Below are 12,878 nucleotides of genomic sequence, written 5' to 3'. Positions count from 1 at the left end.
CCATTCTTTCAGTTCTTAAATATTACACTGCTCATAAAACAGAAATGAACTGAAAATTTCCCATCTAAGGATGTCCTAATATGAAACCATGCATCAGCACTACTAGAGAACATTGGCAGGTAAGTGTCACGACGAGTACTTTGAATGAAATTGACAACTAAATAAAAAAAATGTATATGTAGAAAAAGTGGTTCAAAGCAAAGCTGCAAATAGAGCCTTGGGCTACCCTTTGTTCATTTTCTTTCTCTCTGCACTCCGTTGTATAATTAATCCTGGTAATAAGCAGACACATTAACGAAGCTGACGAATTAAATTCATTCATTAACTTCCATATGAGAAAATATCACTTAGAGAAACAAACAAAAAGATCTCCTCTAATAAACAAAGACATGAGGGGGAAACAACAATCAAATTATAGAAAATATAATGATGGAAACTAATAATTACACATACAGCGAGTGAGAAAATCTCTACAAACAAACAACAATAAAAGCAGATAATGAAATGTACCAAATACTGTTGCTATAGTTACAGCTAAAATCAGGCACCCTGTGGGGACAAATTTATGTAGTGGTTAATATGCATTTTGCATCTGTTCACGTTTTTCCCATGGTTCACAGCAAAAGCCCGCAAGACCTCCGTTCATCCTCAGAACACAGTTTAAGATATTTTAGATTTAGTGCAAGGGCTTTCTGTCCTTTGAATGTAAGTGCCTCAAATAAAGAATCAAACGGTCATGATTCAAGATTCGGATCACGTGTCAAACTAACAAACTGCTGAAATCACGTGACATTGGTGATATGAATCACGAATCAATCTGCTGAAGAGAAGACAATGCTTAATAAAGTCGTATTTTTTGTTATTTTTGGACCAAAATGTATTGTCGACGCTTTAAAAGAATCTAACTAACCAACTGATGTCACATTTGGACTACTTTGATGATGTTTTCATTACCTTCTGGACGTGGACCGCAAGTGGGCATACACTTACATTCAAAGGACAGAAAGGCCTCAGACTAAATCTAAAATATCTTAAACTATGTTCAGAGGATGAACGAAGGTCTTACAGGTGTGGAACGACATTGGGTTGAGTCATTAATAAAAGAAATTTCATTTTTGGGTGAACTAACCCTTTAACAACAGCACAACACTAGACTGGGTAAACCCAGCCTTATCTGCCGGCGATTTGATTTCGCCCTGCAACCTGTACATTCATTTCTACTGCTTCTGTTGCACTTTTGCGGGAACCAATCACAGACTGGCTTATCCACCTGCCATGCTATTGGCAGGTTTAACAACGATGACAGCTAAAGAAGAGATTGCCCGGTCTAATTGGTTGAAGGATCCAATTGCATACAGAATCATTTGAATTATGCTCGTTTATCACCTCTTGTGCAGTAGAAAATACATAACAGACCCCCAGGCCAATGTTCAATCTTAAATTGAGCTTGGTCTGGTGAAAGCCAGATAAGTACAACGCTATAGACTCATAGAGATTAAATATAGATTAATTTTGGGTATATAGTTATGTTAATTTTTCTCAAGAAAAAACAAACAAACAAATCAACTCATGTCCTAAACTATAAAAAGAACCCTGTCAGCTGGTACATTATTATTAAAGGGTGTTAAGTGCATATAAGGCTGTTTTTATAATAATAATAATAATAGTTACAATAACTTTATCTTGGTATTAGAGTAAAAACATAATGAATACGTAATAGCGTTTTTTTGTGTGCAAAATGCTCCTCTCGAGTACACTTTTCTTGCTAACAATAGATACGTTTCTGAGTTAAATGTAACGTTACGTGACATTGTAGCTGTTTTATCCGCAGTTGAAACCAATATCATTCAACTGCAGCCCCAAATGGGCGTTATCGTGCTGGTGGGGGTTACGGTTTTCACAGACTACCCTTCTTCTTCTTCGCCTCTGCTGCTGAACTGCTAGCTGTCAATATCCGGATTAATATGTTCAACATTCGCTAGTTAGTTACACACCACTTTCTAAAGCCAAGTGGCGTGTTATCTGTGCGCATTTTGAGCTATCCGCGTGCATGTCTACGCCGTGTGATCTAGTCTACACCTTAACGATCCATTATCACTGCATGTGATTCCACGTGTATGTCTACGCTGAAACGAACCATTTATGTGTGTGTGTCCACAATGTAAATGGATTTATAAACGTACTAAATTATGTTTTTTTTGAAAATGTAAAAATGCAGAATGTTTCTTGTGATGGGTAGGTTTAGGGATCAGGGTTGGGTGTAGGCAATCATTATTGTGATTGACCAAATGAAATGTTTAGAATCAGTCATTTCCGCTGAAGTGGTTTGGGGGGAAAAATAAGGCATACGACATCATACCCATGTGCCTTGAGAAACTCATCGTGATTGGTCGATGACACACTACCAGGAATGCCCAATAGGCTTTCTTGTTTCATGACGGGAACGCCCAAGCCGCAGCTGGACCCTTCTCGTTGAAACACTGAGCGATGACATGAAAAATGTTACATTTCACTGGTACTGGTTCTTTCAATATACCCTCTGATGTCCATATGTTTAATTTGCAGTGTAACTGGTAATAAAGTGGAATATATGATTTGCTTTTTTTTCGCTTGGACTAGGCGGTACAGGGAGCTTGCTCTAGTAGTTTGCTCTTTCTTGTCTGTCAGTGCACTGTCTGTGTGAAAATATGGACGTGTGGTCTGAGAGCGGAAGAACAAGTGTCAGTTGTGTGACTCTTCAAAAAACTTTCAGAAAAAGAAAAATTTCAATGAAAGCAGTTCTAGAAAAAATATGTCACAGAGAGATGTGTGAAAAGCTGACAGGAGGCAGACCTGTGGAGTTCAAAGACTCCCCATTATGTCATATAAGACATAAAATAACACGTCAGAGAGACTGAATTTATGTGTGGATCATATTTTAAAAACAACGGTAGCAACAAGGGTACTAACTTTCTTTAAGGCAGTCAAGTTTCTGATAAACACAAAGACATTATTGTAAGAACTCACGCCACTGTGGTGGCCAGCTTAATCAAAATTAAGCTGTATGTTTATCTTACAAATTAGGCTCAGCATGACACACATAGAGACTTAAAGTGGGGAGTGCAGGCAAAATATCAGCAAAAACCCATGAAAACGCGAACAAGCGCTCACTGCAAAGCTTTCCAACCTCTGCAGAGAGAGATTTGGTGTTGTATGTTTAGAGACTGAACAAGGATAAAAAAATGAAGCTCTCCTGCTCCATCGCTCTCAAATTAATCCACGTTCAGAATCCTGCCATGAGCACAGCTTACAAAAACAAAAGTCAACCATGTAGATATTTCCATTTATGCCCTTCGCTCCACACAAATACATTTTTCCCACTTCTCTCTCCCTCTCTATTTCTAAGAGAGCGTATCTAGGTCAGGTTCCTACTCAAAGGCTTTTCTAAACCCCAGGCTCCCCCCTTTGCTGAAGAGAGCACAGAGAGCTGATCTACATAGGGCAGACCACCAATAATAACAAAACTTCACAATAATCATGAAAAGATTGACTAAAATGACAAAAAAAAAATTGTGGCTCATCTTAACAGAGCTTTGGTAAACATTTCAAAGGAAATTCAATGGATTCATAAAAAAAAAATAGAGTGTATAGATAGAGGGAATTTCTGCTCTTAGAAGGCAAACTTTTGCTTTTGCTATTTTATTACACTGAATTGACTGACAGAAAAGTGCAAAACCTACATAGTGCTGTCAAAATTAGCGTATTTAACGCATGCAACACATTTCAGTTTAAAAAGTTACAAATATTTGTTAAAAAAGCATCTATCATCCTTTGGCTAGCTTTACGTTATATGACCACGTTTTTGTTCATGCAAATGCTTTAAAACCATTCCAGCGTGACAAAAGAGAACATGATGTCTGTGAATTTTCTGGGTGCGTCTCAATCAGCTCCCTAGTTTTCTAGGTCGTGAATCAGTATGTCATGTATATGATGGTGTCCGACTCCTTGATCAGTGCTCTGACTACTGAAATAGGGAGCTGATTGAGACGCACCCCTTGCCTGAAAGACACGCACCAGAAAAGAGTTCTCTTCGAGTTTTAAACAAACATTAACACAGAATATTGCCGAAATGCAAATTTTCTTGAGTATTCTCATAAGAGCAGTCCTAAATGAGTTAAATCACGTATTAAATTAACCTTAAAAGAGTTGTAGAGAAAATTAGATGCACGTGACAGATCATGCAGATCACGCAGCGTCATGACACAAAATGTCATTAATGTTAATGAGTTAAAGGGCATATTGCAGGTTAGAGACCCCAGTGAGTCAATGCATAGTTAAATAATGTAGGAACTAGATTTCTACTTTTGGAGTCGTTTTTGTGAGAAAATTGACATAACCGGAAGTGGTGTAACGTGGGGGAGTGTGGTGAATTTACCGATAGGAAAACAATGGATCGCAATGAAAGTTTGGACGCTGAGGAACTTAAATTTTTTTTATTAATACTTATATGGCAGACCACAGCCATACGATTATGACACGCAGTTAGGGACAGAATTAGACAGAACAACAATTAGAGGAGATATATATTTAGTTGTTGTGTGAGGAGGAAGAGTGGAGAACAGGACAGGTGTCTTATTGAGAGACCAGTGTTAGCTAATAATATATACATGCTAGCTAACGATATGAACACTGTGCTCAGATTACAATACTGTACAGATTATTATTATGGATTAGGCAATAGCAAACCTGTTATTGGTCATCTAGGAGTATTGATTCTCACCAATAACAGAAACAAATAAGTCTTGTTAATATCCATCCACACTAAACGTTGTGATATAACGTTAGCATTGTCTAATCACGACTGATTTAAAAAAAACAGACTTATGTGCACAGTTCACGTTTTCTTCGAGCTGCATCAATGACGGATCCGTGTCAGTCACGTCTCCCGCCATGCAGTGCAGTTTTTATAAGTTTAAAGTTTTTATACCTTCAAATTTAACTTCAACAATTCAATTTCTGTATATTTACTACGTGTTTGACAGGTAGGAAGGCAACAGGTAAATATGACATTTATTATGATGGATTTATGTGCAGATGTTTTAAAGTTCACATGAAGTTGATATATCTTTTAATTATACTGTAATGTTCTATCATTAATGTTTAAAAATATATATTTCGGAAACCCCAGTAGCAGTTTTAATACCAGTGATACTAGCCTTCATAAAAAGACGCCATTGCATTATATTACAATGTCTAAATATTAAAAACGTTTTTAATTGCGATTAATAATGATTAATTACAGGAAAACTGTGCGATTACTTGGTAATTTTTTTGATTGACAGCACAAGTTTTTTATTTTATGTTTTTTTACATTTTGAGACACAGGTACAGATTTCCAGAGTTGTAAAATTGTATGAAGATATTGTGGTAGTGAATTCCTTTCCTTTTTTTAATCTTGTTAAGTATTGAGAGCACTGGCAGTCTCTAAAGAAGACGTGAGGTCAGAAGTGACGTACCCTCATGGACGTCTCTCCTCCGTGGGGCTGCTGCAGTCTGAAGACCTGTGCCACCATGTGATCGGTGATCTGATGCAGCAGGATGCGACGAGATGCCAGACCCACCATCACGTAACGACCCATCGGAGACAAACTGACAGAGATGGCATTTGGACCTGTGACAAACACACAGTGCAGTTATTCACAGCTGTAACATGGAAAATAGAGACAAGCTAAAACAGAAACATTGACTTAAAACTACAGCCTAAGCCAAACCATTGTAAAATTAGCACAATTATGTCAATTAACTTATTTTGTAAGTAACAATGTAATAAACAAATAAGCAGCTCACTCAGTGTTTTATTGTATATTTTGTTATGTATAATTTAGTAACACTTTTACAATATGGGTGCACTTATGTGCATTAATGCATGCTTAACTAATGCACAGATAATGTATTACTAATGGTGAACTAACCCATTTATTAATGATTACTGCATCAGCAACTAATGAACATTCTACATGATTAATAAAGTAATCATTAAATTGTTATTGGTTAAATATGTCATAATGTATTAATTCCTTAACAACATATTCTATTAACTAATCATTTAAATTAACATGTTAATTACCACAAGGGGTCAAAGCCATGCATTTCAACTGTCAGTTGTCTGCTTTAATTAATCTGCTTTAATTAATCATTAGATAATAGTCTATAAAGGTGTCATTATGTTATGACTTGTTGGGTCACATGAATATTAACTAATTCAAAATTAATTCAAAACCTGTAACCGCAATAACATATTACTTAATCAATTAGTTAATAGTCATGTGCCACAACAAGTAAAGTCATAACATGACATAAATTACCAAAAGTAATAGATTAACTCATGATTATCTGTGCATAAGTTAAGCATGCATTAATGCATATTAGTGCACCCGTATTGTAAAGTGTTACCTATAATTTTATTGTATCATTTTTATTCTATAATACTTACTAAGTACATTTAAAAAATAAAATCTAATCATAGCATTAAGCCTGATGTGAAAACTAAAGTAAAATTTGCAAAAAATCAAGGAAATGCATTTTGAACACTATTAATATTATTTAATTGCTGTAAATGTGATAACCAGTGCATTCAGACCAATCTGTTAAAGCATGAAATTAGAAAAGTTCACACCTAGACCTGCTCAGACTGTAATTATAGCTGATATAATTTTTCATCTTAAAGCCTAATTGAATTTTGTAGCCATTTTAACTTTAGAAATCAGTCTTGCTTGGCATGGGCCTGAGCTAGAGAGCGCTGGCGAGGTGATCAGCAAATTAAAATGAGTGGTTTAGTATTGAGGATTCCTGGTTGATTGCTTTCATTAATCCACTGTTACTGGATAGGATAAATGATAGTTCCTTGAAGCCTGTACAGCCAATGGCGGTGATCAACTCGCAGAAAGGGAGTCCAGCGTTTCAAATCACTTTAATCTAAAACAAGCAGAATACTTCCTTGTCATTGGTTTCCATTAGCAGCCTGGTCCCAGCCCTGCCTTAATTTGGCATTTAAATGGGAACTATCTAATTAAGGCTGCCTCTAAAAGAGCTCCATCACTGCTGTCTATTCAGCCAATTAGAAGGAAAGTGAGAGCACAATACAAACAGCCATGTCCCTCTGCATTTGATTTAATTTAATTTAAATAATTTCAGCTCTGACGACTCAATCAGTGTATTAAACCCTCATCAGCAGAGGAAGGCGAGTCATGTTTTCCCAAACTAGCAGTCCTTGTGTGGTCAAGCAGTTTGTGTCTCAGGGTCACTCACCAAATCTCTTGGAGTAGAGCATCTCTCCCAGGTTGTGCGGGGCGAGGGAGTACACAGCCAAAATGCCCTCATCAGGGAAACCCCTCTGACTGCTGGGAATGAATACAGCCAGAAGCTGCCCGTCCGCTGAGATATCACAGCTTGCGTCATTGTAGATCTTACAGTTGGGCACCAACACGTTAACAGAAGCTGAAAATAAATCATACACAAGAGATCAAATTCGGTGTGCATTGATATGAAAATCTGAATTATTTCCATATTTGATGACACCTTATATTGTTGAATATTAGATATTAATCTAAAAGACTGAATAAAAGAAGTCTAGATCTCTACAAGCTTCTTCTTCATGTCGTAGAGATGAGAGTGGAAATGAAAAAATTGAAGACATTCTCCCCCACGTTCTCTAATATTTGTATAGTCTAATAAAGTTGCATGGTCTAATCACTGCTTTAGAAAAATTATATTCAATTCAATATATTTAGCAGACTGAAAAAGTTCAAAAGAATAGGTTCAAGTGTTATATCACTTAAAAATGTGCAAATTGAGTGCCAGTCATTCAAAGTCATATTTAATATTTTATGTCAATTTAAAACATATCATCCAACAAATAATCTGCAAATATAATTTCCATCTAACATAAATCATTATTTACATAATCTTTTATGGCTCTCCCACGTGTCCTGCATAAAACAGCAATAACCAGATGGCCACCCGATTGCATTTGCATTTAAGAATAGGTAGGCCAACTAGAAATAATGTCATTATCATTTAAATACTAATACAATAAAATTAACAATTCACACTTTTCCACTAATACCAATATAAAATTGCCAAAGTGTCATGCATCCTTAGTTCAAATCTCACACATAAATAAAAATGCATTAAAGCAGTGTTCTAAGTAGTCATTGAAACTTCCAAGTTGTCAAATTTAAAAAAAAAAAACACAAATATGGAATCTGCTATATATACACAGAATATTAAGATCTAATTTTTAGGGCAAGCATGCTCATAAAAATTTGCCAAAAACTGATTGCAGAGTCAGCCTCTGCCAGATTTCTAATTCACATCCAAATCTCGATTTGCATACAAGCAGTACTCTGCATAACAATTGTTTTTTTTTGTTTTTTTGTGCAAAATTAGCAGAAACTGCAGAATTGGCATGAGTTGAGTTGCAATAAAAGTGATTTAGCGACTTACAGACAGCCGCATCTGTTCAGCACACACTAATGAATAAGAGAGCTCTCTTTCTATCACACACACGCACACGCACACGCACGCACACGCACATGCGCACACACACACACAGACACAGACGCACGCACACGCACACACACAAAATGCATCTAGTACTACCATTCTGCCAAGCAGGAGGCAGTGAAATGTTTCTGCTCTGGGAACCACATGTCAACTCCAAAATTCATTTTGATTCCTGTTTTCATTTTCTGTTATACACATAGCATAATCCTTTACTGTTTCCATGGCAATTTGCATCCTGATGAAGCCATCTCTCAACACTGAGAATGGTAGTAATATTTGTAACACAAACAGGGATATGCGAGTTAGCTTAGAGCGTTGATTCAAAATATTTTTTTTAGATCAAGCAATGTATTCAAAGGATTCACGCAACAATGCGTTGCTCTGGTCTCATGCATCAACGCGTGTCATTGCGCAGAGGTCTCTGAATAAAGCATCAGGTGCTTGTGTGTGGGAGGTGTAATTAGGGCTATTTGTGTTTTAGAATGTGAGTGTGTGATTGAAGTGTTTGTCATTTTGCTGGAGAGTGAGTGTGCGTGAGGACGACACTGATAAACATGTAAGGGCACAAGATAAACAAGAGCAGGTGAGTTTTGGCAGGTGACAAAGTCATTATGCACATTTAGGAAGATGGATTTGTTATCACTCACTGTGTGTGTATATCTTCTGTGTGCATGTGTTCACCGAGTAAGGTCAAGAGAGTCTGAGAGGACAGGAGGGAAGATTTAAGCATGAGTGTGTTAATTAAACAGGGCAGTAATTTAGTGCAGTGATGAGGCTGCTGCCGGGCAGGACTTGCATATATTCTCTCTCTCTCTCTCTCTCTGTCTCTCTCTCTATCTCTCTCTCTCTCTCTCTCTCTCTCTCACACCACACACACGCACACACACACATACGCATGCGCGCGCACACACGCACACACACGTCCATTCACCCACCCACCATCACTTAAGCCCACTCATTCACTGAGGGCCAACAGGAGCAGAGGGAAAGGAAGAGGGAAATCTTTTCATGATAAATAAGACATTATTCTTTAAAATTATTTTACAAATGTTCAGTATGATTTTTTCCGCACCACTTTTTTTCTCTGCTAAATTGGAAAAAAATTGACTGATATTGACATTCTTTAGACTTTTTGGTTGTTACATACAGCAGAAAAAATAATGTAGGAAACTCAGGGAGACGGCCTCGGTGAAGGGTCAATTAAATTAAAACTCTTGTCTTACACCAGCAGAGGGTCAGAAGGGCAAGTTGTGTAACGGTGAGAGTCGGCCCGTACTGCTGAAGATGGATAAGTGGCTCACGGCTTCAGCAGACAAAGCTCCCTACTGGACCTGAGTAATGGATTTGCCGGGGTAAAGTGACAGCTATTCCAGTGACACTCTGAGGAAAGCCCAGACTATTTCCATATGAAATAAAGTGCGTTTAATCATCTATTTTTGTGGATGCAAGTGTGCATGAATGTTCTTTAGGGTTTAGATTGGTTTTGTGACTGACACTGAATGATAAACTGAGTGCTCAGGACTCCAGCTGCTGTGGACAGAGAGCATCTGGACAGCTGAAATAAATCAGGCTTTTACAGGCATATTTACACTGGATCCATTCCATCGGCCCAGCCAATGAACCCGGACTGGTTCAGTCCTGAATTACTCACTCCCATTACATCCTCTGTCATATGCAAAGCCACTCTGTCTGAAACTACAGTACAAAGTACAAACAGACAGAAGATATTAACAGGGATTTCCTGGGCATAACTTCTGCAGAGGAGCTTGGAAAATGTGTCTGAGAGAACATGTGTCAGGGATGAGACAGGGATAAGGACAGATTTTAAAAAAAGCACTGGATTAATATATCCCTAAAAAAGAAAGAAAAAAACACCCAGAATATTCTAGTTAAACTCAACAAATAGTGACTACACAAACATTCATTAAAGATTTAGCTCACCCAAAAATGAAAATGATGTCAAATGACTCACCCTAATGTTGTTCCACACCTGTAAGACATCCGTTCATCTTGTGTGCCTGTGTATTTGGGTTCAAATAAATATGGCTGAGCAAAAAAATGCAAGCCTTCCTCAGTTTCGAAATCCTTGCTTGTTGTATTGTTTATAGCGTCTCCCTCAGACTATAAACGAAGCTCGGGCACACAAGATAACACGTCAGCAGCGTCAATGCGGAGTTGTGAACACCGATTCAAAACAGAATCGGAAGAGAAGACAATGCTGAATAAAGTCATAGTTTTTGTTATTTTTGGACCAAAATGTATTTTCGATGTCACATATGGACTACTTTGATGATGTTTTTATTAGCTTTCTGGACATGGACAGTATACCATACATACATTTTCAATGGAGGGACAGAAAGCTCTCGGACTAAATATAAAATATCTTAAACTTATTGTGTTTTGAAGATGAACAGAGGACTTACGGGTGTGGAACGACATGAGGGTGAGTCATTAATGACAATTTCATAATTTTAAAATCTAACCCTTTAAAACAAATATCCCTCTTCCACAACCCTACTCACAAAAGCCCTTCAAATTGCAAAATAGAAACATCACTATCATAAATGACACAAAACTTCTGAGACCTAATGTCAGATTAAGTGTCTATTAAAGGGATGGTTCACTCAAAAATGAAATTATCTCATAATTTACTTGCCGTCCAGCTATCCTAGGTGTATATGGCATTCTTCTTTCACACTAATATAATCAGTTATATTTAAAAAAATGTCCTGGCTAATCTATGCATTACAATGGCAGTAAATGGCAGCACAAAATTTGAAGCCATCCATTATAAAAGCAATCCATATGGCTCCAGGGAGTTAATAAAGGCCTTCTGAAGTTTGTGTCAGAAAAATATCTATATTTAAAACTGGCGGACAACCTTTCGTATTCAGAAATTTTGGGCTGCCATTATAATGTTTGGAAGAGCCAGAATATTTGTTATTTATTTTATTTAAATCCAGTAGTATTCGTCTGAAAGAAGAATGTCAAATACACATAGGATGGCTTGAGGGTGAGTACATTTGAACTATCCTTTAATATCACAGAACCTGAACATAAGAAAAATGATAAATACAGATAAATACAGAATAAAGACAAATAAATAATAAGGTTAACATGGTGATTTTATGTTTGAGGTTGATCCCAAGTGTGCAGACATGACTCAAATCTTTTCATGAAAGCTGGTATCAAGAATTAGATAATAACCCTATAAGTCCAGCAATGCATTCCAAAAAACATCTGGCACTTAATTAATTTGTCTTTTAGATGATGATTTTACTCAAGGTGACTTCCAGTACATTTGTTACAGGGATAATCCCCCTGCAGTAACAGTCTTGAGTGTCTGGTGATGGTTCATGGATCACTGATTTGAACCTACAACAATTTGGTTACTAGCCTTTATCACTAACCAGGGCAGTTGCAAGAACATATAGAATGTTACACACTGGTCTGAACAAATCGAATGCAAAAATGTAACCACATTGTTGTGATGAACATTTGTGTTGGTGTGAACAGGACTTAAGATAAATTATATGCATTATTTGCTAAATTATGCATTATTCAGGCTTGTACTACACAGCAATAATGTCCATTCAGTGGTTCATCTCAAATGTCCAACCTGAATTCCCCCTTCTCTTCTGTACAGTGGAAAGCAAAGTTGTTTTTCTCTAGGGCACAACTAGATTTTCGATATTGGCTACCACAGATGAGACAGTAAAGAGGTTGTGCTCTTTTTTCATTAAATGTAGACATGCTATTGCGGCAATAACTTAATGTAGCAGCTGCTGCAAGTGTTTCACACTACAGAACCCATATAATATAGATGCAACCCATTTCATTTCCTTAGCAGCCGTGGGCATAATGAACAGGTTGAGCTATTTTACATAAAATCCTCTTCATCATTTATCAGAAAAATGAATATTCATAGACTTGTGTTGCATTTTTGCATCAATTGGTCTGGTATGTGTGTACAGTATCTTTTATTATCTCAGAACTGAAGCTCTACAAGCGCTGACAAAGTCCTTTAGCTTCTTAGAGTTTACAGAAACATAAAACACACCTTAACTCTACAATCAGCCTTGCAGTGCCAGTCTAAATTTAATTTGGGATTTTATTTTCCAAGTATCACAAAAATCCTCTCGCTACATGAAAACCCAGTTGGCATTTGCAAGAACTGCATGAGAGAAAATCAGCACACACATAAAAAGAAAATTAAAAGAAAGCGGGAAGGAAGGGTGTAAGCTTGCTGTGGTAGTCAGTGTTACACGCTGTTCGGCCGTACACCGTGTTTGACCACTGTGGTACCGGCCTCACTTTATAGAAATAAAAACCAT

The 12,878-nt window shown here is 37.1% G+C and overlaps 1 protein-coding gene across 1 annotated transcript in view; it reads right to left on the bottom strand.

Annotated features, from left to right (window-relative positions):
- Nucleotides 1-12,878, bottom strand: part of ambra1a (autophagy/beclin-1 regulator 1a) — a 110,833-nt gene that overhangs the window by 36,713 nt on the left and 61,242 nt on the right. Inside the window, exons 11-12 of the mRNA XM_067419173.1 lie at nucleotides 7,288-7,476; nucleotides 5,496-5,650 (exon numbers count right to left, since the gene is read on the bottom strand). Of these exons, the coding sequence (XP_067275274.1) occupies nucleotides 5,496-5,650; nucleotides 7,288-7,476 (344 nt within the window). The remainder of the gene's footprint in view (nucleotides 1-5,495; nucleotides 5,651-7,287; nucleotides 7,477-12,878) is intronic.

The sequence above is a fragment of the Pseudorasbora parva genome, chromosome 1 (assembly GCF_024679245.1).
Source record: "Pseudorasbora parva isolate DD20220531a chromosome 1, ASM2467924v1, whole genome shotgun sequence".
In the NCBI taxonomy this organism is placed as follows: domain Eukaryota; kingdom Metazoa; phylum Chordata; class Actinopteri; order Cypriniformes; family Gobionidae; genus Pseudorasbora; species Pseudorasbora parva.
This window is presented reverse-complemented; position numbering and strand designations above follow the sequence as displayed.